This window comes from Electrophorus electricus, chromosome 20 (genome assembly GCF_013358815.1).
Source record: "Electrophorus electricus isolate fEleEle1 chromosome 20, fEleEle1.pri, whole genome shotgun sequence".
NCBI lineage: Eukaryota > Metazoa > Chordata > Actinopteri > Gymnotiformes > Gymnotidae > Electrophorus > Electrophorus electricus.
Genome location: NC_049554.1, coordinates 10,148,719 through 10,176,122, shown reverse-complemented (window position 1 = coordinate 10,176,122; position 27,404 = coordinate 10,148,719). Strand labels below are relative to the sequence as shown.

The following is a 27,404-nucleotide window of genomic DNA, read 5'->3' as shown; positions in this document are numbered from 1 at the left end:
GAAAGTCTACTGTTTGCTGACTGTAATGTATATCAGCTGCTGACCATATGCGACTACAGTTTAGTTAAAGTTTAACTAGACTTTGAGTGTGATATGAAAAGTCCTTTCCGTCATCAGACAGAAGATGAGTCCAATCCATTAGAATATGAATGGCAAATTATTTGAGATGAAATCGATTTTCACACTGCCAGTTTATTAGGAATACTTGTACACATACAGTGTACTTTCATAGACTGTAGCCCATCCGTATTGGATGTAGAGTCCATCATCCACCCTCCACTTCTCTTACCGCTGCTCGGTTTTTGACCACAAGACCACTACATGCTCAAAAGTGTCTCCTTGGTTTTCAGACCTTGAAAGTAACAAAGCTCTTATTCACTGTATCATGCTAAGGGTCCAATTTCTGCTATCTTGTTCACAGTTATATCCAATCCCATACTGCTGCATGAGGAGATGGAATATTATTTCTAAACATCACTTGAATAGGGCTAACCATGTAATAATCATTTCCTACTGGAATCAGCAAATTATTAAATTAGAAAATTATGTTTTACAACACAAAAACGTGCATTACTCTGCTCCTGCAATAGACATCCAGCAGTGCGTTGAACTAAATGAGCTACAGTTTTCCCAGTGCACATTAAGATATGTTCTTTCCTTACACTACTTTGGTCTGATAGGTTCAAACTATGAGACAAGGATTCATAATGCCTTCTGTTCTTATTCCAAACCAGGTTACGTAGTGTTTGGATGGTGAAAACCACAGGGAAAGGGTTCTTGGCTTATGACCCCTGTGCTGTCAGCAAAAATGACCTTGGTAGGCTGTGATAACCGTGGGACCATACACACCTGCACGCACCCAGTGCTGCAAAAACCGGCACACCCATTCCCCGCATCAGACCATATATAAAAAGGGGTCAGAATGGTCCCAGAGTGTGAGTCCGGATCGTCCACAATCATGCTGAGATTCCTCTTGTTGAGCGTCTTCGCTGCCCTGGGTAAGCCAAATCCACTCCACTGGAGAGCCATTCACCACACAAGCTGCACAACAGGAACACACACAGTTATCAATAGTTAACCATGTAATCTCCAGCCTATAATGGGAGAATCCAGTCTATAATGGTAGAATCTTTTCGTAACTTTCAAGTTTCAAGTTTATTTGTCACATACATAGTCATACACAGTACAACACGCAGTGAAATGGTGGAGAGTGCTCTGTCCAAACTGAGGAAGAGAACCAGGGGTGCATAGAGAAAAAAAAATATATACAGATAAATATATATATTCTATGTATGTACAAAATATATTAATAATGTATGTACAATATATATGTATATTATGATTATATACACAATGTACAATGTATATGGTTGAGTATATATGTACACAATCTACAGAATGTACAGATCCATTGTATAGTACCATATCTACAGTTGTTGTAACAGGTTAATTGAGTATAAATCTAAATCTATATATACAGATGTACAGATATACAGTCATAACTTTTTTCATAACTTGAAAACCGTGGATCTTGGTTGAGCCTGCATCAAAAGAGCAGAGATCCTCAATAAAGAGTTCAGCATTTTTTGCTCCATAGTGTGCACAGGTACATATGTATGCCGGAGTTGGTTGTTTGATTTTGTTTTTTTGAGTTCCAGTGCAAAAATATAAAACACATATATGAGTCATGCATATAATCCACATCCACTGAATTCTTAATATCAAAATTGTGCATGTGTGTGCGTTTGCGTGTCTGTACTCACACGTGTAGTGCTGGCACAGGACAAGCCTGAACCCAGGTATCTGGAGACCATCCAGGAGAGAGTTGTGGGTGGAGAAGTGGCCAAACCTAACTCTTGGCCCTGGCAGGTAATCTGTCCTTTGTCTATGAGGGGTCATCATAAAACTATCTACACTGTTAACTGGACAAGGTAGTTTATATCCTTTGAGGGTTTTACATATGGCATCACATTACTAATAGCATCACACTGCTAAAGTAAGAAATAATTGTAAAATGTATTTATTTTTTCTTTAATAATCAGGAAATATCTAGAATTTTATATGCAGTGTCTGTGTAACCCAGTAGTGAACTGTATAAATATGGCTGCTGGAAAAGGAATCTACAGGGTCTAGGGTAATTACACATTAACTAGGAAATGTCCCAGCTTCTAACTCGAAGTTTTTTTGTACTTCTCTCTTATGTTTCTCTGATGGCTGTGGTGTACTCTTTTATTATTTTCATGAATTGTAGTGAAGCACAAGGTTTCCAGATAAACAGGATCTTTTGGACATGGGTCCTTTATCAGCTGTGCAAAGCAATTTGTTTGATTGCTGATGATGTCCTGTTTCTTTTGAAGTTTTGTGTACTTCACAAATATTTTTGAATATATATATATATATATATATATATATATATATATATATATATATATATATATATATATATATATGTGTGTGTGTGTGTGTGTGTGTGTGTGTGTGTGTGTGTAGCAGAGGTTCTTGTGCTGTTGTAATCACATATCCAGTGACAGTAGTCAAAAGTAATATGAAAAAATTATATATTCAGACATAGTATGTGGGTTTTTATAAAGTAAAGCACTGAATGCAGTATCCAGAATGAATGCAAGTTCCTATGAGCAACCAACAGAATTTTCTCCTCTTACAGCACTAAACTGTGACATGTGACTTAGATGGGGGTGATGCAGTAAAGTTCTCAGACATACAAATTACTACTATTTTTCTGGGCAATGTGACTGAAAATAATAAATTAAAGGTCTTGTATAAATAAAACCAACAAAGCCAACAAAGGTTACAACTGTACAGTCACTAAAGGGCTTGAGGTTATATTACTCTATATCACAGTTCTGTAAACACACAGTTCTGTAAACACAGTGGTCAAATTTACACTTTAAATTCCCAGATCTCCCTCCAGTACCTGTCTGGTAACAGCTACTACCACACTTGTGGAGGAACACTAATCAGGAGGCAATGGGTGATGACTGCTGCTCACTGCGTGGACAGGTAGCAAAGAACCAATTTCCAGCCCACAATAGGTTATCAAAAAAGATCAGGATTCAATAGGAAAAGTTTGATCTCTTAACCCGAGATTTACTGCTGTTTCTTGCTGCAGCACAAAGATGGTTGTTGAGTGATCTACACAGACCAGTGGCTTTGGCAAATTCACCTCCATACATTTCATAAATGAAGTAATGTTCAAAGTCAACTGAATATTTTGTTTTTCCAAATCTTTGCAGCCAGAGAACATGGCGTGTTGTACTGGGAGATCATGACATCTACAAGCAAGAAGGCAGGGAGCAGTATATGAGCGTCAGTGCTGTGTACATTCACCCACAGTGGAACTCCAACAATGTGGCTGGAGGGTATAAGTTCATTTATTTGTTTGTTTATTTATAAAAAATCTAATTTATTCAATGGTACTTTAAATATTAAATAACATTTTATACACTGAAATAAGGGACAGAATTAGGATGTGCATTCCAGTGTGAATGTACTTATAAAATATTTTTGAGATGAAGTCTTTGGGGTCCTTGGCTCATTCAAAAAATGAATACAATTACATTCAGGGTCATAAATCTGGGGTCTTTTCCTTTTGGTCTCAGGTACGATATTGCGCTACTACGTCTGTCCACTGCAGCCACACTGAACTCCTATGTGCAGTTGGGTTCTCTGCCTCCCTCTGGTCAGGTGCTGCCCAACAACAACCCCTGCTACATTACCGGGTGGGGCCGCACTCAGAGTGAGTGAAAGCCGGCGGCACCCTGCTGATTACCCAAGGGCTGAATGCTTACAGTGTCTTTAAGTGGCTAAGCGGAAAAGTAATTTCCATCTGTCTAGCTCATGGTGGCCTGCTTATTGAGTGTATATCTGACACAAGCCTCCACCACATACCCAGCAATAAAATAGAACATTTTTATTGCCATCATACAGGAACAATGAGAATTGCCTGAAGGCCAGTATGAGCTGTAGATATCAGCTACATCTTCAGAGCCGTGGAGGTGGAGGTGGGTGGTGGTGGGGTGTTGAATAAAGAGCTATTCTAAATGGCTGTCCTATCTCCAGCTGGAGGTCAGCTGTCTCCCCAGCTGAAGAAGGCCTACCTGCCCTTAGTGGACTATGCTACTTGCTCCAGCAGCAGCTGGTGGGGAAGCACCGTGAAGCCCACCATGGTGTGCGCTGGGGGTGCCAGCCTGTCTGGATGCCAGGTGTGACATCAACACAAAGAATTAAACTGATGCTTTTAACCAGTAATAATTTCTTAAGGGACTAGGAATACACTGCAAACATGATAGGCTGATGTGTACAAATAGATATTGTCTCTTTACTCACTGTCTCAGGGTGACTCAGGTGGCCCCCTGAACTGCCAGGTGGGAGGCCAGTATGTGGTCCACGGAGTGACCAGCTTTGTGTCATCCCTGGGCTGCAACACCCAAAGGAAGCCGACTGTCTTCACCCGCGTGTCTGCCTACATCAGCTGGATCAAGAATGTAAGTGAACTTACTATTATAGTGGTTTATAGTAAGCCTCAGGACACTCAAAAGGTTAATCCTGTTCTTTTGTCACAAAACCAAATCTATTAATTGCTATGTAAATTTCATTAATGCCATTCTTTTTACAAGCATGCAGATTTAGTCATAACACTGCTAAAATACTGCACTTGAAAGCGGTTCTACAAAAGCATCAGCTACATTTTTAAAAGTACAATTAAAGTATTAACTACTGACACCATAACCCAAACAGTAGCCTTTCAGTGTTCATCGATATACAGTATTTTTCTGTATTTTTGTATATTTATGCTTTTTTTCCTCCCATCTTCAGATTGCTGGATAAATCAGATTTGGAGGGTGATGTTGAAGCGGATGAGAGAGGACACCCCATGTCTCATTTAAATGTACACAAGAAATAAACATACTTAAAATATGTTGAAGTTGAACTTGGTCCTGGGAAATTTGTTTTATTTAGAATGTAAATTGTGCTTCAGTGAAGTAGATATCATGGTGGGGCAAAAGACTGCACATTTTGGTGATGAACAATTAAACAGCACATGATCAGAAACAGCATCACACATCATAGATCATTGCAATTACACCCACTTACTCTCTCTACGTTTTCTCATTGCTTAATTGTCAAAATACAGAACTCTCCACACATAAATGTTTTACATATCTGGCTCCTCACTCCATTGCTAGGTTTATACGTTCAGCTAGTTGAAATGAAGCTTTTTCCTTATCGAAAAGGTTTACAAAACGTATGCTAAGAAACATCACAACAAATCAAACTGAAAAAGAATCTACATGACAAACTTTGGATTAAGGAGGTCTAAACTATGTGGAAAGCATGCAAACAGTTCTGGCAGTACAAAATGATGGTCATTAAACTTTGAGCGAATGTTACTTCTTGGCTCCTGATGTAAAGTAGGAGAAATAAACAGATGTTCCCTACAGGAGGGAGAGTTAACAAGCCACAGTACATAATTTCCATGTCTTATGACATTTAATGTGCAAAATACATGATGTGCAGTTTGTGGAGTGCCTCCAAATTTGGTAAATCTATGTTTGGATTTCTCAACCCAGTCTTCAGGATCCATTAAACCATCCACATATTTTGCTCTATATTCATCTCAGGAATCAAACAATTACTAACACTGAATACCTGGTATAGTGGGGCCTTCTGTTGCAGCAAAAATGTGGACCTTCTGAGATATTCCCGGAAGTGGGCTGAGAACATGCTGTTAGTGAACATTACTGAGGCAGCATGTTGAAATTTGAGCATCAAATGTAAAAAAAAATAAATAAATAAAAAAAGAGTTAACTTGTGGGTTTGCAAATGTTTGACCATTTTTACATGCATGTATAATGAATTTGTATATAGATTATGGATACAACAATAGATAGATTGAACAAACAAGTAAATGAGGGACTCAAATAACATGTGAATGCAGCTACTTTACTATTAGTGATTACTGTAGTATCCTACCATTGGCATAATTTTTGGACAGGGGAAAGTCACCCCTTCCTTTAATAATTCACACTACTCATATAATGTGTAGGCTGGGTGGAGTGAGCAGTCCCCCCAGGTTGAAATGAAACCTCTCTAATGGTGATAATGCACCCCATCTACACACCACGAGTGATCACAGAATGATTTGTCAGCCATGACAACAACATAACCCAATGCCATCCCCTTCTCTGATCCCATATCCTAACCTAGCAAGACAGAGGTAGAGTCTCATGGGATATTCCAGAGAAGCCAGTGGAACATTAATTTTCAACTTCATCAGCCAAACACCAAATTATATATTACACTTGATTGTAGTGAAAAGGCCTATCTGCAGATCTACTGGTGATGGTAAAATATGTTCCCACCATTTGTCTTGAAGCACTTGATTTACTAAATCACACATTACCTTTGCAGCTATCCGGGGTTTTTCATATACTGTACAATAAGTAGTTGAACATATAGCTTGTCATTGTTACTATAGCTTTATCTAAGCCAGGAAGTTAGTAATATTTCTGTTATACTTATAAATAATAATAATATTATTATTTATAATAATAAATAATTAGTGTAATCTATTTAGTGCCTTTTTCAAACGCAAGGTCCCTTTACAATAACAGTACAGAGAAGAAAAAGAAGTGAAGAACAGAGAGGAAGAGATTGAGGTAGAGTGTTCCATAATTTTGGAGCCATGACACTAAAAGATCTGCTTCCTACAGAGACCAGTCTAAACTTGGGGATGGAGAGGAGACCTGCACCAGGAGTGTAGGCATTCAGATAGGTAGGGAGGTGCAGAGCTTTGTATGTAAGCAGAAGTAGTTTATACTGAATGCATTCAGGGACAGGGAGCCAAAGTAAATGATATAGAATAGGTGATGCGGGCTGATTTTTTAACATGTAGGTGAAATCTCACAGCTGAATTTTGAACATACAAGTGAGCAGATGGTTTTGTTTAGGATGCCAGTGAAGAAAGAGTTGCAGTACTCAAGACGGGAGGTGATGAAAGCATGAACTAGAGTCTAAGCATCTTGTTTGGAGAGCATAGGCATAAGACTAGCAATACTGTGGAGATGATTTGATTTGAAGCAGGGTTCAAAAGAGAGTGAGGAGCCAAATAAAATCCTACACTAACCAAACACATAGAACTATCTGTCGTGGTTCCCTTAATAACCTGTTATGTGTTCCTTTGTTTTGGTTCTGTTCCTTGTTTAGCCACCTGTTTATACTCTCCTCCCCTTATTGGTCTCACATATGCTTCCTGCATCTACCTATCAGCAGCAAAGAATAGTTCAAAATAAGACTGACAGTATTAGACATCTTTTGCATCATTTACCAAGCAATTTTAGTACATTTTGTTAGTCTGTGTTTCAGTGGCAGTATAACATTAGGGTTTCCAGGTTTCCTACCAATTTAGTCACTGTCAGCTCTTATTACAGCTCTGATCCACCAGTGTGTATTTATATTGATCTGGAATGCTGCAAAGTACTTGTTCCCTATTGCGACAGTTCATATTTCACATGATAATATGACATCAAAGTTCCCAGGGGAGGTGCACTGTCCTTGGTCATCTGTCTACTATGAGAGGATACAGAGCACTTATCGTTATGATAATCATAACATTTCAATTTTTAATCATTCCAGTAACTGTGTACAAATATGTGGCAGTAAACAATTTAGTGTTCTGTTTTTTGTTGTGTAGTTGCTTTTCATGAATACATGATTTTAGTTGATTTTGTCATAAATAAATATGAAAGACTATGAACATAATACCTGTAGTGAAATATTTTTATTATGTAATAATGTGCAGTAACTATACTGCATACTATTCACCAATTAAACCAAAAAACCCATAGCCATCTTGTCACAGAAGTCATGACAGGACATGTTCATACTGTCTAATCCCCACTGCTTGGTACAGTGTATGTCTGCAGGATGTGTTCTGCCTCTTTCTGATTGTCCACTATAGAGGCATCAAATGGTGATGTAGGAATCATCCTATTGCACTACTCCTTCATGCTGTACTTGGCTACTTGGGTAAGCCTTCTGAATACAGGATATAGCACAACAAAGTTGTCAGGTGTAAGTTGAAGAAACCTGAACAGGTGGACCTGCTGCGTCTTTGCGGGGTTTGGTTACTGAGTGCTTCATGTGTGCTTTGTATTTTGGCAGTGCTCCCTGAAAGAAGTATGGAGAAGAGTTGTGGGTGGTAGAAAGACCAGATCAGGAGAGGGTGGTTGAAGACTGCTGTCCACTGGGTGGACAGGTATGATGCATCTTGTTTTCATTTGTTTATACTTTTCTGAAGGCAGGACATATTAATTCAAGTGGGTAGGGAACTGTTTGTGTGGGTGCTGGTAGATTTGACCTAAGCATACTTACATCAGCATATCTTCTACTCAACACTGTTGTTTTGCCCTCTAGGGCTTTGGTTCAGTGTTGTTGCATGCCCAAAATGCATAATAATATAGGAACAGTATTATAGGAAAAGTGAAACTCCTGGATAGATTTCACAGCATGAAAGAAAAGAGCAATACATCTCTTTTAGATTTGTCAACATTCACCCCAACTAGAATTCCAACAGTATATGAAGTGAGTAAGTAACTTGCAATGTTGCATTACATCTTCATTGCTGAAGCATAGCATTTGAGGAACACATTTAAAAGATTAAATAAGAATAATAAAGTATTATAGTAAGTAAATATTATACTGCAGCCTGACATTATATGAGCTAATAAATATGTATTTTCAAGTTTCACAAGACTCAGGGGCTATTTTCCCTAATCCTAGATATGACATTGCTGTCCACTGACACATTCTTCAATTCCTACGCGCAGATGGGTTCTGCACCTTCCTCTGGTCAGGTGCTCATTCTTCAACCAACCCCTGCCTTACGACCAGCTGGGGCCCCACTCAGAATGAATGAGAACAGGGTATCATATTGTTGCCAGATACCTGTGTGTCCTAGTTTAACTAATTTAGCACTTCATACTTAAGTGGAAGCTGCCTGTAATCCCAGTATTATTTTTGGACCATTGTTGCTGCTTCTGCCTTAGTGACTTTTTGTGCAGTGTTATGTTTGCAGCTGTAGGATGTCTTCCTGATAACCTGAAGCAGGTCTGCCAGTCTGTGGTGGGCCAAAAGCCCAGAAGACCAGCAAGTACTTTTTAGTTGTACTAGGGCATGGCATGCTGTTCTTTGTGATCATTATTATGTTTTAATGCTTTTATGTCACCTGAGTTGTCAAATTGAATTCATTTAAAGTGATATTGATGTTAGAAAATATTTTGTGGCAAAGAGTAAAAAACAAAAAAGCTGTTTGCATAAGTAATCAAGCCCTCTGCAGAAGGTAAGAAAAAGTTGCAAAATAAAATCAAAGTGTTTGGATATCCTAGTGAGCATTGTTGGATCAATTGCAAAGAAATGGAAGCTGCAGTATATCACCAAGGCACTGCCTAGACAAGGCCATCCCGCAAATCTCAGCATTGGATCAAGAAGGGGTCTTTTGGGGAAGCCACAGAGAGGCCAATGATCACTTTGAATGAGCTACAGAGTTCGGTGGCTAAAACTGGAGTGAAGGTCCACCTGTCAATGATAGAAAGAGCTCTGCATACAGCTGGCCTGTATTGGAGGGTCACTAGGAAGAAACCATCACTGAAGAAAAAACAAATCTAAGCATGTCCAGAGTTTGCTGGAGTGTCCAGAGTTTGTCAGAAAACATCAGAGTGTAGGTGTTTGGCCAAAATTCAGCACTACGTATGACAAACATAACAGGGTCCATTCTTCAAATAACATCAACCCAACAGTGAAGTACACTGGAGCAGCATCATGTTATGGGGATGCTTTTCCTTGGTGGGAACTGGGCATCTTGTTAAATCTGAAGGACAAATGGATGGTACAAACATAGGGAGATACTGAAGAATGCTAAAACAGGCTTGGCAGACTGAAAGCTGTTTTTGTTAAAAAAAAAAAAAAAATTAAATTAAATTTAAAAAATGTAAATTAAAAAAAGATTTCCAACAAGTACTAGACTGAAGGGGTTGAATACTTATGCAACCAGCTTTTTTGTTCAGTTTAAACTTTTTGATGATCTGTTGAGAAAATAACTTGGAAAATTTACTTTAAGAGTATAGTGGTTGCCTTTAAACGTACTGGCTGGAACAATCTGTCAGTGTCATTTATAATTCAGATGTCTTTTAAGGGGGTTGAACTAACATTCACGTGAATGATGTAAAATCTACATATAAGGCCCGGAGCAAAAAAAACAGTATTCACCGACAAACATCATTGAGTCCAGATGATGAGTTTGTATGCCATACCAGTTTGCCAAGTCTCCAGAATGTTCCTGCTTGTTCATTAGAATTGAACTGTCCACATACTTTTTTTTAATTGTCAGGTGTTCACATACTTTTGGCCCCATAGTGTAGGTTCCCATTATCCATGTTTCTGTCTGGAGTAGCTGGCTGGCTGTTATGGTTACAATTATTACCTGCAGATCATAAAATACAAACAACCTAGTAAAGATAAGGCATATCCCAGAGATGCAGTTAAGTTCAATTATGTTGGGTCTGATAGCACTTCACATTAAAATATGTTCAAATTTAGCATTATCTTCTGTTATTATTATTAATGAACTTCTAGATCAGACTTCACAACTACTATTATCCACCTAGAGGTGGTATAAAATCCCACCTACTCTCAGAGGGAAAGAAGAAACCAAATAAAAACTGCCACTGTATTTGTTTATTTGCACAAATAACATTTAATATCACAATATAGTACAATTATGAATGTTTTATTTTATTTCAAGCATCCTTACAATTTTTTAATACTGTCCTCGATAAAGACCAACATAACCATATAGAGATCTGTAAATACTATAAATAAAATCTTTAGCAAAGCAAAAATCCTTTATCACATTGTTTCTGCATACATCAATCAAAACTCAAATAGACAAAATATACATTACACACATAATTGTATTTGCCACTGATCGATAATGTCATCTTAATTTATTTATTTAAACATACAGATGGCAATCAGGAGTAGAAAATTTGAATCTCAGATCAGTCAGACAGACTCAGTATTATTGCCTTTTTTGACAGCTACAGGTCAGAGCTTTGCCCAGCACTTCCAATTCATTCTAAATATTTGGAGTTCTGTTCCAATAGCCTGAAAAATTTGTTTAAGAAAATATTCTCTCATACATGGCATGTTATGTGATCAAAGTGACAGTTGTATTATATGATCATTTACACTCATTTGAAGAGTTATTGAACAATTTTGAAAATAAATGTTTACTGTAAAAAAAATATAAAGTATGCAGTATTTTCTTAGCCTAGATAAACAAAAATATATACTTTCTCTTGTTTTGGAATATTAAAAATCAAACAAAGACAAATCAGATTTTCATATGGCTTTTCATGAGTTCTTTCACACATTAAAATCTTTTACCTGAGGGCTATAACTATAAACTGGGATTTTTGGGGGGTAAATTAACATGCCAATGGATCAGAGGCATATGTAAAAAACCCCAAAGTGAGTGATGGAAGGTGTGCTACAGGTATTAAGGTACACTCTGTGACCACAGTGGGAACTGTGAATACAATTAAGAGGTACTCTGCCTCCTACATACCCATAGCCATGACTGTAGATTTACAAACCAAAAGGGCTGTAGTCTGAAGAATCATGAGTTTACTCTGCATATGTTTGATCTATATAAGCAGTGCTTTAAACAACAGAATAAAAACTTCTTGCACCACTTATAAATAGCTCTTATAAACTACATGACTGCAAAAAAAAAAGGCATTTTAAGGTGAGGCAGACAGAAGCTCCTCAATCCCAATTAGCAGTTCATATTGTACCCTCGACTGAGTTGAGTTTGGGTTGGTCAGTGTGATCTGGCCTAGCCTGAGACACGTCCATACTGATGGTACCGGTTCAGGTCTGATGGTACTTCTGCAGGATCTTCACCACACTCGCATGGCCAAACTGCACCACATCATCCAGAGGGATGTTTCCCCCACCTTTACACACAGGAACTGGATTTACTATAATTCGATGAAGCAAAAAGCCAATTCTGATAAAGAGGAGATTGGAAACATTAAATCTCTTTCACCTGTCTTTCACAAAGGGGTTCACTTTGCATGTCAACATCCACTTGGCCTGAAAAAAAAACATCAAAGCCAACATTTCATGCTAAGATTTTTAAGAATATTCACAGTGGTTTACAAAAACATACATAAATGTGTGGGGTTTTTTTTTAAGTAATATGTATTTATTAAAATGAACCCTCAGTAGAAGCAACATGAATTGCTGTACGACAGTCTTAGTACTTCTGGTCTAAATCCATGGATGACAGAGCAAACCTTTAAAAAAAATTTTATATACAATTAAAAAATGCACAACATGAAAAAAAAAAACATCTAAATAGTCACAAAGAAACCAACATAGCTCTATTAAAAAGTGAGGCTAGTAATGAAACACTGAACAGCTGCGATTGCTCATGAATTAGCATACCGCCTGAGGGCTGAAACATCTCCACTCTGAGCTGCAAACATCAGGTTCATCACAGACTTGTTCTAAATAAAAACAGTTGATCAAATAAAGACTGAAGGAAAGTGGTACTGAAGTTAAATTACCATGTAATGTACTTAATGTAGAGGAGTTTCTGTCCAACAAGAAAAAAGCCACCAAAAAGATTCACTGAAAGGTGTATTAATGTGCAATCTGTCACTACAAGCAGACCACCTCAAGTCTACAAATAGTTAAATCAGAAAACAAATAAAGGGACATCCAGGTATAATAGTTAATTCACATGAAGGCAATGCAAAATGGACTAAAAATACTCAGCCGTCAGCAGTCAAACATCAATCAAACAGCAGTCAAAACACACCTGAATGTATATCTTTCCATAATCCTAAATACATTCTGATCTAAGGGCTGATGTTTGAATTTTATTTTAATTCTAAAAGTTTATGTGACCACGAAGTGCCAGGTTTGCCTGATCGATGAGCAGCTTTATTAAAGAACAGACAACAGATGTAAGAACACAACCGCAGTACACAAAGGAAGTTACCGGCTAAAAAAGGAGTCAGAGGTTAAATAACACAAAGAAATCCAAAAACTGAATCCAAAAAAACACAAAGCCAAGAGGGTAGCCAAAATCAAAAAACATAACAAACATTCAAGATACTCAGGATTAGGAGAGTAATGACAACCTGACAATGCTTCACCAGCAATACGATGAGTGTCAGCGTGAGTGGCAGTGTTGTAAGGAATCTGATGTGTATGAATGGGGGACAGGTTTGTGTGATTGAACTGTAGCTGCGGCAATGGTTAATATCCAAGGGAGGAGGACCTCTGGTGGAGATGGGAGATTCACTATGTATGAGTTTATTTCAAAAACAAAAACAAACAAGCAAAAAAAAAATGTAATATATTTTGTCATATGCCTCCTCAACATGTATTTTTCATCTAGAACTGTAGTTCCTAAGCCAGCAAGTGCCAGAGCAAACTGCTGGAAAAGCATCCTGGGATGGCAGCTAATGAAGCTGGTAGAGAGACTGGCAAGTGTGCAAAACTGTTGTCAAGGCAGTGAGTAGCTACTTTAAAGATTCAAAAAATGTAAAATAGGAAAAGCAGAAAAAAGAAAGAAAGAGAAGGTAAACTTTTAACTTTTAAGAAGTAGACCTTTAACTGGCACTGATATTGTTGAATTATATATGTGCACTGTAAGAATTCTGTTTTATCACACTAAGCTAAATGTGTTTATTATATTAGCAGGTAAATTAAGATTTTGAGCAAGACTTAGTCATGCTGCAAAATATTCTTAATTTAATATTTTCTTAGCTTAGCTTCACTATTATAAGTAAGCACCCATTTACTGCGCAGAATATGTCCTCTTATTTTGCCTTCAGCTTTTAAAATTAGGCAGGATTCACTAGGACAGAGCAACAGTGCCATCTGCTGGACAGAATCTCCCTCGGCCAAGCGGTTTGTACTGCCCTGTTGCCCTGCACAATTCCCATTTTCTAGCTTACCTGATTACACACATGATCATGAGCTGGTGAGTATAGTCAGGTGGGACAGAGCAGGCACAAATCCTCAGTGCAGTGGAACACCAGGGTTGAATTAAAAAAACAACACGTTCCAATTTTGCCAAACTATCTAACTATAACTTTGGCTTCTCACCCTGTCATCATCATACATACAACAAAGACAACAGTTCCTGAATAAAGATATTGTTAATACAGAAGGCAGTAAAACAGTCCATTCAATTGGCCTGTATAAATCTTTTAACTATAACAGCGCGTTGCATATTATATTAAAAACGTATCAGGTTTAAAGTTTACCTGGCAGAACTGGATGCCCCTTACACTGTTCCCCACCTTGTCCAGAGGTGGTGACCAACACCAGACCCCCATCACATTGGGGACTACTAACAACACAACCCCAGACACCCCTGACTTTGCAGGTAATCCCATCTGAAATATAAGAAGATATAAAAAAGCCTCTTGGTTGCCTCTTCATGTCATTTTCACAATACACACGAGGGACCAAATATCAAAATATATTACTTTAAAGAGGTGCCCATTTAAGCCCAGCTGGACACAAAATGACCAATGCCAAAGCTTGGGGATTTTGTTGGGTCCTTAAGAAAAGCAAATCAGTGACTCACATGGATGGCGAACTGGCCGGAGTAGTCATACGTGCCACATGAGTGCATGAGGCTGAGGGTGTTCTTCATGGCCTCGCTGCTCAGCACACGTTCACCCGTGATAGGGCAGATGCCCCCATTAGCCAGTGTGGCTGCAATCACACTGCCTGACTCGCATGTCACCTCGATGGATCACAGCTGGTGGGGGGTACAGGGTCAGTGGCTGTGTATGAATGTATGGTAGTTGGACATGTGCAGTCATTACAGTAATTTCCAGAATGGCCCAAAAGCTTATAGAGAAGAGGGCACACTTAAATGACAAAGCTGTGTTACAGGCACTTTGTGAGGAGGATGGTGCAGTAATTAGTCCAGCTCACCTGGAAGTAAAAGTCAAGAGCATCGATCATATCTGCCCCACGAGGAAAAAACTGCAAACAGACACAGGGATGCAAGCAGTACTATTTATATTAGGCAGTTTAGGCAAAAGCTTGAAAAACATGCCAATTACTGTATGAACCTTTTTCTCTTTGAGATAGTAGCTTATTGCAAAGTTTCTGTCTCCTGTCTCCTTTTCTGATTGGAACCTGTACAACACAGTAATTGCAATACACAGAATCAATACAAACAAGGTTATGAACAGCAAGAAAATGCAAAGGTGAACACACGTGGCATTACTAAAGCCAACATATTCCATTCCTACCATTTTCTTCACAAAGTCCATAAGCTGGAGAATGCCAACAGAATGACTTAGTTCAAAATCTATTTTACATAAGTGTCAATAAACATATTTTAATAAACTATTCAGAAACCAAAAAAGTCATTTCTGTCACGTTTGCTGTTGAGTTATTAACAGTCAAATTTCTCTGCTTTGTGTGACCCAGGCTGGGAAGGAGAGAAAGGTAACGTGCATGAATAAAACATTCTACAGTAATACTGGGTGGTATACAACTGAATACATACATCTGAAATGACATATACATAAGATAATTCAACACCACCAAGCAATTAAATTAAAACACTGTGAAATTCTTGCTGATGTTTCAGTGCACTATTAAAGTTCACAATATGCACTATGAGAATGCACATTAAAATATTTTTGAAAGATCTGCCAAAAGGCACTCTAAGTTAGCTTGCATTCTTAGGGTTTGTATGACTTCTCTTAACAAATTATCATAATGTATACAAGTTTTTGTGTTATTGCAAGTTCCTTCATAGCCATTAAATGCTACTTCAACATTATATTAAATAACTGTTTAGAAGCCCCATTCATTCAGTGCTCACTTGTGCCCAGTATAGAAAACAGTGTCCAAGTCAAGAACTTGGATTCAAGTCGGCCTGTGTATTTATTAAACCTGCCTACTGTAACCTACTTTCGATCTGAGATAGAATAACAAGCACATACCGCCTATAAACATGTGCTTTAATTGGCTGGTCAGTTGCCCTCATGTTCACACCCCTCACTCCCCTCATACTCTCACAGCCCACATACACACACAGAAATGTGTATGCAAACATACACATACCCACACACCAACACAACCAAAAAAAGGGACATGTCAAAATATACGTTTGTTTTGTGACTTAAGATCTTGCCAACTAGATCTTAGTGATCTTGCCAACTAGTAACATCGAAAATCTTGTCCTTTTGTCCTTTTCTGTTTGGCCAGTGTATTTATCACAGGATACATGCTGAAAGCACCTAAATCAGTGTCACTGGGGAAGCTTACTTACAGCACGTGATGGAGATCCAGATTGTCGAATCAGAGCTAGGTTTGACTGTGGTATTAGTAACAGAGACATAGAACACCAGCAATCAAAGCGTTTTTTTTTACCTTGATAAGAGAGCTGATGACAATTGCTCCTGCTCCTAGGATTGTGAGGTTTTTCTGACAATTAAATACAAAAATAAACAAACAACAATTAATTAAAATAATTTTTAAAATGTTAATCACATAACAATCCCTTTCCCCACCATTTATTGTTTGCAGAAATATATGATCTTCTAATTAAAATAGAATCGACAATACTATATACAAAAAACTAGAAATTAATTACAAAAACAAAAAATAACTTTGGACCCCAGATGGTTAATACACAGTTATATAGCTATATTCTTGAGGTTGGATAGAATTTGTTTAAATGGGCAATGATGTTTGATGTTTAAATTTACTCTTTCTAAATGTTTGTTTATTCATAGTGGGGTCGAGGTACAAGCACTGCTCCTTTCAAGTCCACCACAGAGTTGTGTCCCCATAGTGTCAAGGGGTCTCCAAACACTGAGAAGCAGAATATTTCTCATAAATATTCACATTAAAAAAAACAAAAACAATTGCTTGTTTGGGAGAATAAATGAAATCTTAAAGTTAATTCTACCCTTTCGTTTCCAGATGCAAAGGACAGTAGTAGTAGTTGTTGTTGCTGTAGTAATAGCCTAACAGAATAGGTGTTAACGTACTATCTTCATCAAGGGACAGCTTGTTGAACTTGAACCCTCTAGGCTCCTTGCTCACGAATCGGTGCACATGCACGGTCCTGTGCTCGTGTACAGCGACAGCATACACAAGACTGCAGGCACAATGGCACTTTGGTGTTATCCACTGAGTGCCTGCCAAGATGTAGAATTTTGAAATTTAGAATTCTCTCACTTTCTGCTATAAAAGCAGTGAGGTATCTTACTCCAGTATAAAACCTAGTTCCTCACATAGAGATATCAGTCACATTGCTAACTGTTATTCCACTAAGAAATTAGTCACTTCTGTTTTATTCCTTCTGATTTCTTTCCTTCATTCATTCATTCATTTATTCATTCATTCATTTTAATTTAACTGTTGTGAGTTTAGGGTGAGTCAGAATTTTAGTGCTACAGACTAGTGCTACAATGGCATCTGTTACAGGAATTCATCTTTTTACCTCTGACCATCTGCTGTGTATATCGACATCCCCCACAGATTAGGACTAAATTTGGCAAGATGTGGAACGTAATCTGCTACCTGACACACAAAACACATTTTGGATTAATCTAACTTTGATTTTAGCAAAGGATAAAGAAAAACATAATTAAAAGAATAACACAAATACTTACTAGCCCATCGTTTCACTGTTTCACCGTGTTCTAGATCTGGTTTATGATGGCAACAAATGCTAAAAACTCAGGAATTATGAATTTCTTTCTAAAGGCCTGTGACAGCAGGACAATGTTCCCACCTACACACCTGACATAAACATAATGGTATGATCATATGATTCTTACATTCATGTCAAGACCTATCTAGTAACTAAGCAGTTTCTTTTTTACTGGTTGTATGTGGTCAGTTGTATATCTCAAAAAATAAGACATATTATCAACAAAAGAGGTTTGATGTACACTTTTAAAAATGCATGAGAAAGAACTAATAATTTTCTTTCATAATTACGCTTTAATTCAATCATTTTCATTACTCACATTTGAATCATTTAGACACACAGCAAAGTATGTCTCCACTATCTATTATAAATACTCCCACCACTAAACCTCTAAAATGGACATAACCTGCTGAGGGTCACTAATAAGTTTGATTTAATAAGACATATTCAGTATTAATTAGGCAACATAAGCAAATAAACACAACATTCAAGTTCGGTTTATTTGTCACATACATAGTCATACACAGTATAACTCGCAGTGAAATGGTGGAGAGTGCTCTGTCCAAACTGAGGAAAAGAAAACAGGAGTGCATAGAGAAAAATATATATATGCAAGATAAATATATATATTCTATGTATGTACAATATATATATTTATCTTGCATATATATATATTTTTCTCTATGCACCTGTTTTCTTTTCCTCAGTTTGGACAGAGCACTCAGTTTGGACAGAGCACTCTCCTGCAACATGTATGCATATAACACATGTATATGCAACATGTATGTATATAACACATATATTACATGTCTGCATACACTATGATACAGAGAACTTTAATTAGATATGTGGATGTGAAGAAGATAGAATCTACATTCTTCCATTGCTCTGGCACTGAAATGTAATTCCGATACAATTACAGGCACACTCATGCCATGTCATACTGAGTGTGTCTTATTGACTGTGTTTGTGTATCTAAACAGGTTTATCCTTAAATTTCAAAGTAGCAATGTATTATAATTCACATATTAAATCAACTTAATCTGTGTGCTTGACTGTACATCAGCGTTCAGTATGTAACAAGAAAAAGACCTAGTAATAAAGAACCCACTTATTAACCTCATAATAGCTATCACATCAAAGGGGTCAATAAAGCCTGTACAAGTTTAATCTTCCTTTGGAGTAAGCTCAGCTTCATACTCTACATTGTGATTAGTTTGTAAATGCTGTCTTAATGAAAACAATCATAAATCAGTCCAACAAAAACAAAAGAATTCTGTATTTTAAGCTTTATGAGCTTTGCCCACTCTTGGGTGACTGGGGTTTGTGTGAGCACGTTTTCCGCCAGAGTTCCAGACTGGTTGTCATCTATCTCTATATGTTAATATAGCAAATGTACTGGCTTTGAAAGTGCACACTCTGTGCTGTAAGTATGCACACATACCTTATTTCAAACCATCTCCATTGCACTGTGAATATCTATCCAAGACCTTAACAACAAAGCATCGAATAGAAGTTTAATAAGCATTTGTTGCTATGAGGTCATGAACAGCTCTTCTCTAACAAGTCATCCTTGAATTATGTATAGGAGCATGAGAGAAAGAATAAGAGATGTGTGAGTAGCACTCACTTGCGGAAGAGCTCCCGGTCCATCGTTGACTTCACTGACAGATTCCTGGACAGCTTGTCGCAGATTTTCCATGCAGTCCCGAAGACGAGGGTCAGAGGTTAGCAGTCCAGTGCTTTTAAGAGCCTGAGTGAGAAATCAACACAGCATGGTTCTCTCTGTAATGCACCTGTTCTTCCTTAAAAGAGCATCATAGCCTTCTATGAGGTGTGATCAGCACCACAAAATATAGGTTTGCATTTGTATTTGAAATGACTAAGTATGAATACAGTCATTATAATAAGAAACATTAACCTAAAATGTTTCTTCAGTTTATTGTATGAAACCCATCTGAAGCTAAATAAAGCTTAGTCCCTTTAGACAGAAAATTGACCAATTTTCAGTGAGCTTTCAACCCTATTTTCAGTTCCATCAGTCTCACAAAATTATTTCATTATTGATGACAAGTTTTCCTAACACATTACCCTACCATTTCCTCTACCTCTATATTATATCTTTACCTCTAAATTCTACATCTATATTATAGAGGTAAATTTATATCTTGTTTAAGTAAACGTGTTTCTTTAACCACAACGTTTAAAATTAGACTAAAATATCAATTAGATTTATTCTGTTACTCAGCTTCATTGAGATAAATATTTAAAACTCACCTATTTATAGCGTATGAGGCCTTACAGGGGAACCCCATTTAAGATCACAGCAACTCAAACTGCGATCGCATCCAGGACAGCGATAGCCCACCGGTGAGGTTTACAGACAGTGGTAACGAGTTCTGCGTGCGGTGTTCAACCATCCGTTTGTACTCACAGCAATTAACTGAGAGATGGAGACCTTCTCCTCTCCATCCGTTATAGTTTAGAAAAGCAAATATTCCATTCTTGAGAAAAGGCCTTCATCTTTTCTATCACTGTGTAGTCATAAATTAAAATGTCAACATATGTGTTTTTACAGCTTAGGCTTTGTAACGCTCTTGTTGACATGAAGGCCAATTAAAACCTACAAGTCTACACTGAATAAGGTAAGTAGACTTACAGGTTTAATGGTAGATGTACAGTACAACATGCTCTTTACTGAGGTAAACCTGTGTTGAAGACCCGGTATGGAATTACATCTTCTGTCTTGAGAAACTGCACGAACCATTGTAGTAACAACCCAAAAGCTTGTTTTAGAAAATCCTGTAACAAGAAACTCAACGACTCCAAAGTTAGTCGACCGTAAGGTCCTAAAACTGTGCATCATCCACTTTAACATAAGAAGTAACAGGCCAGGTGTAGTAAAAATAAATAAATACAACGAGCGTTTCTCGACAGTCAGCGAACAGTTCACTTACGTCACGAAAAAAAAAAAGCGCAGTCGAGTGGTCGCGCGCAAGTGCGACGTTCACTATGGACTTCAGTTCGCCAATACTTAAACAGTGACGTTCCCCAACAAGGGTAATTACGAAAAATGTTTCATAAAATGATGGGGAGGCGGGAAAATACTTGAGATAAAAAGAAATATATCTGATCGTGAATTTTAAAATTATGAAGAAAATTACTTCTATGGCAGCACTATGCTGCTGAACTAGTTGTAGCCCTCTGGTATAGCCAGGACAATAACCTATGAGGGATGAACAGTACAGCTTCATGCAACTTCATTTAATTTTATATTGATTGAATGTACATTGACTACACTGAATAGTGATTAAGTTTATGAACAGAAATGACATCAGAAAATACTTGCGTAGGTCATTATCCCATTATAACACTTTTATTTGACATTAATAGTCAGCTGTCAAGAAATTTTATTTCGGTAACAAGGGATAAAGGTAGCTGTAAATGGCACATATGAGCGAACATTTCTGGCTTACTGTCAGCTAAACCGATTAAGTCTATTAAAATGCAAAGCTGTAAGAATGCACCATCAGGACGAACATTTTGCAATTGCACCCATCAAGCCACGAAGTAGGTTACTTCAGCTACTTTGTGTCACTTAAACACAAAGGTATGACTTAAAAGTACAACATAATAGTCACTTTGGGTGGGGTACTTCCAAACACCCCTAAATTACCCCAGCTACACTATAAAGAGTTAGGGTCAAAATTAACAGAAATATAAATCTATATGCTCTTCGCTGGACGGGGCATCACAAGCCTTAGCCCAACGTCAACAACACAGGATGGCATGTAGGAAAGCGGGATCCAGAGCAGCTTGGCATCCCAGCCAGGACTGTACCGGGTCCTTGGATGAGCAGCTGTCAAAGCATGCTCCATGCAGTTGGTCACTCTGCTCAAATCACTGTCACAAATAGCATTCATAATAACTCTCTGTATCTTGATATCTGTATCAAGAAAAGCAGACACGAGTTACTTTATTGTGGTAACAAATGTGGTAAAAAAAAAAAAAGCTGCCACGTTCAGTCAGGAGCGGTACCAGGAAACTGGTATATGATGCTACTTTGGGCCCCAATGAAAAAAATGTGCCTAATGTTCTAATACGTTTTTAGGATCATTCGAAAGTGGAATTAGGACTCAGAAAGAGCATATTCAAAATATGCAGGTATGAACATATTATTTAGTAGCCTATATTACCAGATATACTCACACTTCTCCAGATATTTTTCTCCATAACTATCCTTTACTTCTGGAGTCAGCTGTTGCCAAAGGCGGTGAAGCTCCTTTTCAAGTGGTTGCAGGCTTGTCATCTGTGTCTTGAAGAATCCAGGTTCAATTATACAAACTTTAATCCCAAAACACTGAATATCCCTTCTGAAAAGAAATAACAAGGTTTTCTTTACTGCACACAATTGAATAACAGCATCGAATTCACTAGGTTATAAGTAACAAGACCTTTACATCAACAGAATGTTTTTCCTCTGATTTTGATTGCAGCAACACTAAATTTGATGTTTCTGTGTTGCTGAACATATGCTTGATGATAAAAAGAGCTGTTCCCTTCAGCCCTTCAATGTGGAGGTACCTAAGGCAGTCAGAGAAGGATTCCACCCCAGACTTGGAGATGCAGTAGCCGCCTCCGTTCACTCCAACCCTGCCCAGCACAGACGCTATGTTGACGATTCGGCCGCGGGCCTTTTTGACAATGGGCAGGAAGTTCATGGTTGTCTCAATCACACCAATCAAGTTTGTCCTCAGAGTGCTCTGGAAGTCCTCTATGCGCATCCACTCAGAGGGACCCATGGGTAGAGATCGGCCCGCATTGTTCACTATGCCCCATAGTCCTGCCATTACCAAAAATGTAATTCGAAGAAGCAGAGTATAGCAATGATTTACAACATCTAGGGAGAGTTTGGTCTGATAAGGTCTATCTTCTTCTTTTTAATTCATTCAGAGACAAATTCAGCAAAGAACAAAGCAAACAACAGTGCCTCTAGAGCTACAGTATTTGTTACTGGGGCAGAAGTTCTAAGGTTTAGCCACTGTACCCCCTAACATATCCAGCCATAAAAAATGTACAAGTTCCTTGGTCTAAATGTCACGGTATGGCCCCTCCTCCCAAATTCTCCCTGTGTTTGTGTGTGTGTGTGTGTGTGTTCGTGCCTCCGTATGGCCACGCCCTCCCTGTGTTTCACACCTGCTCCTCGTGTGTTGTTAGTGTGTGAGTATATAAGTCTTTTGTTTAAATGTGAATATTGTCAGTGTTTCATCCTGCAATAGTCTAAGCGCTATGTTGTCTTTTGTGTTTAACAATAAACATTGTTGTATGTCATACGGCACCTCTTTGCATCCTGCCAATCCTCCCTGCATCACATTAAAACTGTAAGACTTCGAGAAAATTTATGGCAACTGTCCCTCACTCCTTCTCTATTGGTGGCTGTCAAGGTTGGTCCCTCCCCTAGCATCCTGGTCTTTTTGGCAACCCTGTCTTTTGTCTGTGTTGGTTTATTTGCTAATTTATATATATATATATGACACACACACACACGTTATCATGTTTCCCTGATCTGTTCATGTTGGCTCTGGGACCCTGGACCATTGTAACGATTCTTAATAAACCTCGCTCTTCTCAGCATTTGCATCCACCTCGCTATCACTCCATGTTACAACAGCATGAAATATACCCACCTTTATCTCCAACCTCCTCCTGTGTCCATTCCAAAGCTTTCTGAATGCTTGCAGTGCTGGTCACATCCAGTATGCAAGTCTTCAGATAGGGGCCCGTGACCCGCTTCAGGTCATCGGCCCCCGTTTCTGTAAGACAGCCAGCCAGGACACGAAAACCATGTTTGTCCAGCTTCCTGCACAATAGGTGACCGAAGCCGGAGTCACAGCCGGTGACAAACACGTACTTCTCACAGATCCTGTCAATCTTCAGACTGTCCTGGTACAGCCATACAAAGATCCACAGCAGCACACATGCACCAATAGCATATGTTACATGTTCCTTACTGAGGTAAGAGAAGAGAATGTATACACACATTATTTGATATTACACAGCATATGACTCAAAGGTACCCTCTCATTTTGGTACTAAAAGTAACATGACAGCATTTATACAGAACCAACAGCCATTTTAAACTGAAGTTGCTTTATAGTAGTTTATTACTGTTTGTAAACAGTGTAATGAAGAATTTAAAAATTATTTTAAAACGTAGTGCCTCATGACAAGGGTAAAAAAAATGAGCCAAAGATGTAGTTCAAGGGCATCAGTGATGCAACCCTAACCCTAACATAGAAAAACAGCCTTAAAACAGTCAAGTTAAAACTGTTATCGAGAGACGTTAAATGAGATTTGGATATTAAAGAAGGTTTTTTATTTGGAAATTCTATTATGTCTTACAGTGAGATTGTATTCATGATGTTTTTACAATGTTGCAGTCATTCTCATATTCCTACCCTATATATTCATATATTTGTTCCATGTCCATGGTTGGTCCGGACTGGTATGGGTTCTAAACAATAAACTGTAAAAAATAAAATAAAATACATTTTTGTTAAATTCACAGAAAAAAAAACAAACAAAATACAGAAGAAGAAGAATATCTTGAGAATCCAATGAACCAGGAGGCTATATCAACCACTTCAGACAAAAAGTAAATAAGAAAAATAAATTAATTTGCAGCTGGAGGGAATGTACAGCTAAATATATAAATGTGTGGATGCTTCACTTCTGTCACTTAAGCCACCAGAGCAATCAATGGGAATGTCATCTTTAATACAAACTGTGGCTACCGTGATGCAATAAGAAAAGCAGCTGAGAGGCAGACACATCATCGCTATCGATCATGTATAGTTTTTAAGTGTGTAAATGTTACATTAATTATATATTATTCATAAATAAGTTATTACACTTAAAATGTGCACAGACTTACTTCTAAATTGTGCAATGTATGAGTTTTGCCTATATTTGGCCTCAGGAATGCCCCCCTTCAGTCTTCAAGTCTGCCAACACAGAAGGGAAGCACTTTCCTTGGTACCACTTTTCCATACTATACATGACATATGAGTATACTGGAACAAAACAAAAAAAAACTATGGCTGATAGAGAAATTCTGAAAACATATTTGGATTCAGTGTGCAAAAATACCTAATAATCTTTCTTTTTTAACATTTCTGTGATGGACTAAGGCATGTATGATTGGTCTATTTGTTTATTTGGATCCCTGTGTACATAGGGTTCTTGTGTACATAGGATTTAAAGCATTATACCAAATTAAATTATACATGGCCGGATTAACCATATAGGCTATATATATATATATGCTCCAGTCTATAGGTTTCTAAACTAATTATAAGCAATATTACACGAACATCTTAAATAGGTTAAATTATATTGTTAGACTCCAGTCAGTTTAGGCTAATACAAAGATGTTAATAATAACAATAATATAAAGGTAACAGTATATTTACAGCGAACACTGCTGCAATATTATAAAGCTGCAGTAGAAATCCGTTGTTAGTTAATAGTTATCCTGCATGCTATTTTATGCAGGCCGTGGCAAGCGAGACATAGCGATAACCTAAACATGCATTATAGCTGGGTTGTATATCTGCACTGCACTTTCGGTGTTTGTTATTGGATTATTGTCGTTGAAGATGGCGGTACGCGAAGAAGTTACAAGAAATTACCCCCAAAAAAAACAGAAGGTAGGCTATTCGCAACGTCAAACACATACGTGGATAGTTCCGGATAACTGGACACTTTGAGTCCGACCGAAATAACACTTCCATGCTATACAGTACGCGAAAGCAGTACGCGAGAACGGGTAGTGTGTCCGAATACTTGGTATTTATTCAACAGTAGCCTATGTGAAAAGTCCCCGGATGACTTAATGTTTCAGGTACTATCAGTTCGCCAGGAGAACCACTGTAGATAGTTGATCATTGCAGTTGGACAGCATTGCTCTGAGCGCCGCAAGAACAACGGGCTTCATACAAGAATTTATTTATAGTCAATTTCTCGTACTTTTGTCGTAAAGTCAATTCGTACGACAGTGCGAATTACGACAACAATATTCTTTGAATTATCTAGAGATAATGCGCATGCTTGGTTTGGACAAGGGGATTTTACTGCTTTATTAGTACTGGAGAGTCACAAACTATTAGATTAGATTTCAGTTATCTGACATTAGTTATCTGACATTGGTCATAGATTATGCATTGGAGCCTTACATGCACTGTGTTTTGTAATGCATGCAAAGTCTTAAGGCTCTTAGGGAACAAAGAGACATTGTTACCAGTACGGAATGTCTCCCTGAAAAGAAATCCAGAGCCAGATCCCATAAGCTTCTCATTCCTTGAAACCTGTTAGCTTCAAGGATTACAGGCATGGAGACGGACAGTGAACACACAAAATTATTTCTATGATAATATAAATGAGCCCTGCTATCAAAGGAAAGGTTTTTGAAGATGCAGAAGATGTCTTACATCATCAGAAGCATAGTGGTAATAGATGCAAAGACAAAACACATTTATTCCCTGTCTGTAATGATGACTGGTCTTCATTTAGCCAGTTCATAAAAATCACAAGAAATGTTTGAAAAAATGTAAAGGTTCCTTTTAATATAATCTGATGATAATGCTAATTCATGTATAATCTTTTCATTTTCTTCCCTTTTAAAGATGTTACAAGTAATTAAAAAGGGGACTCTGGTAAAACATTGAGATCTGAATTTTCTGGCTTGATAGAGCAACAGAAAGAGTCACATTTTGTAGAATTCCACATGAAAGTATGGCTGAGCAGGACTTTAGTCTGCAGACAATTAGTGATTGTCTTATGTCAGTCATTGAACTCAATGTAAAGCCTAAAATGTGTCTTAAACCTGTTTTGGCACCATCTGTACACAACCAAATGTTCTACAGTGATCTTTCATAAGGGCTAAACAATGAAATTAATTACAGTTAAAAGGTTAACATTGTTCTTACCTGTTTCTTTGTGAAAACACTGCACATTCTCACAGTCGCCTCCTGTGTGCAAGGAGTTGGCTCTATGGACACTAAATGCTTTATATGCTATAAAGAATGCTTTATTTCTTGGGTTTATGCCTTTAGACGCACAGTTTGTGATCTCCACGCTGTGGGAAATGCTTCTTACTTTTGTGTGAGAGAGACATAAGGGGGTAGAGCAGGGATTGAGAGAGGGAGGAAACCTGAAGGGACACAGGGACACTGTTTGCATTTGGTATGGTACCTGCAACCAAGAAAAATGAATTGCCAAGATCACTATCCTTGATGAATAAGGAATTATTTGCCTTTTTTAAAATCATTATCCAGACATTTGAGCAGTGAAGCTAAAATGGAGTTGGGGGGAGGGGGGTGTCCTATGCTTGTGCAAACAATTTGTGGATTATTTTCACACTAAAGAACATGGTTTTAGAGCAGGGATTTGTACATTCATAATAGAGCACAAATATGTTGTTAAATACATCTCCAATGATTTTGAAGACATCCAGGATGCTTTTGCAAAATACCATGCATGACCAACATGTAATCCTAAAAAAATAGCATGTTTAATTAGTGTGCAAACTCCTTTCCTCCATGTCTGACAA

General features: G+C 37.8%; 3 protein-coding genes across 7 annotated transcripts; 1 reads left to right on the top strand and 2 right to left on the bottom strand.

Moving 5' to 3' along the window:
- Nucleotides 1-958: 958 nt before the first annotated feature.
- Nucleotides 959-8,253, top strand: cela1.6 (chymotrypsin like elastase family member 1, tandem duplicate 6). Its single transcript, XM_027015282.2, has 9 exons — nucleotides 959-998; nucleotides 1,772-1,869; nucleotides 2,921-3,021; nucleotides 3,255-3,380; nucleotides 3,621-3,757; nucleotides 4,081-4,223; nucleotides 4,356-4,536; nucleotides 7,982-8,049; nucleotides 8,185-8,253. Exons 1-9 carry the CDS (start codon nucleotides 959-961, stop codon nucleotides 8,251-8,253), a joined length of 963 nt encoding a protein of 320 aa, XP_026871083.2.
- A 3,643-nt stretch (nucleotides 8,254-11,896) lies between these two features.
- Nucleotides 11,897-21,181, bottom strand: gls2b (glutaminase 2b (liver, mitochondrial)). The gene is given in 22 exon segments (XM_035520608.1): nucleotides 11,897-12,035; nucleotides 12,129-12,163; nucleotides 12,165-12,177; nucleotides 12,304-12,380; nucleotides 12,532-12,593; nucleotides 14,222-14,242; nucleotides 14,367-14,498; nucleotides 14,693-14,869; nucleotides 15,049-15,099; nucleotides 15,189-15,255; nucleotides 15,337-15,430; nucleotides 15,523-15,553; nucleotides 16,504-16,540; nucleotides 16,542-16,557; nucleotides 17,127-17,230; nucleotides 17,232-17,276; nucleotides 17,582-17,661; nucleotides 17,754-17,883; nucleotides 19,425-19,450; nucleotides 19,452-19,547; nucleotides 20,229-20,311; nucleotides 21,169-21,181. Coding segments are annotated over 22 exon segments (1,473 nt in total). The 3' UTR covers nucleotides 11,897-11,952.
- On the bottom strand, nucleotides 21,155-26,867 carry rdh5 (retinol dehydrogenase 5 (11-cis/9-cis)). Of its 5 annotated transcripts, XM_035520662.1 has the most exons (8): nucleotides 26,782-26,867; nucleotides 26,094-26,167; nucleotides 24,729-24,798; nucleotides 24,253-24,320; nucleotides 23,482-23,804; nucleotides 22,379-22,637; nucleotides 22,004-22,167; nucleotides 21,155-21,740 (listed from the first exon to the last, which is right to left on the bottom strand). In XM_035520662.1, the coding sequence occupies exons 4-8, from the start codon at nucleotides 24,282-24,284 to the stop codon at nucleotides 21,520-21,522; spliced, it is 999 nt and encodes a 332-aa protein (XP_035376555.1). In that variant the 5' UTR covers nucleotides 24,285-24,320; nucleotides 24,729-24,798; nucleotides 26,094-26,167; nucleotides 26,782-26,867; the 3' UTR covers nucleotides 21,155-21,519. The 5 variants fall into 5 exon arrangements, with proteins under 5 accessions (XP_035376555.1, XP_026871100.2, XP_035376556.1 ...); XM_027015299.2 differs by lacking the exon at nucleotides 26,094-26,167 and having other exon boundaries at nucleotides 26,782-26,804; XM_035520663.1 differs by lacking the exons at nucleotides 26,094-26,167; nucleotides 26,782-26,867 and adding an exon at nucleotides 25,486-25,747 and having other exon boundaries at nucleotides 24,197-24,320.
- Between the last annotated feature and the right edge of the window lie 537 nt (nucleotides 26,868-27,404).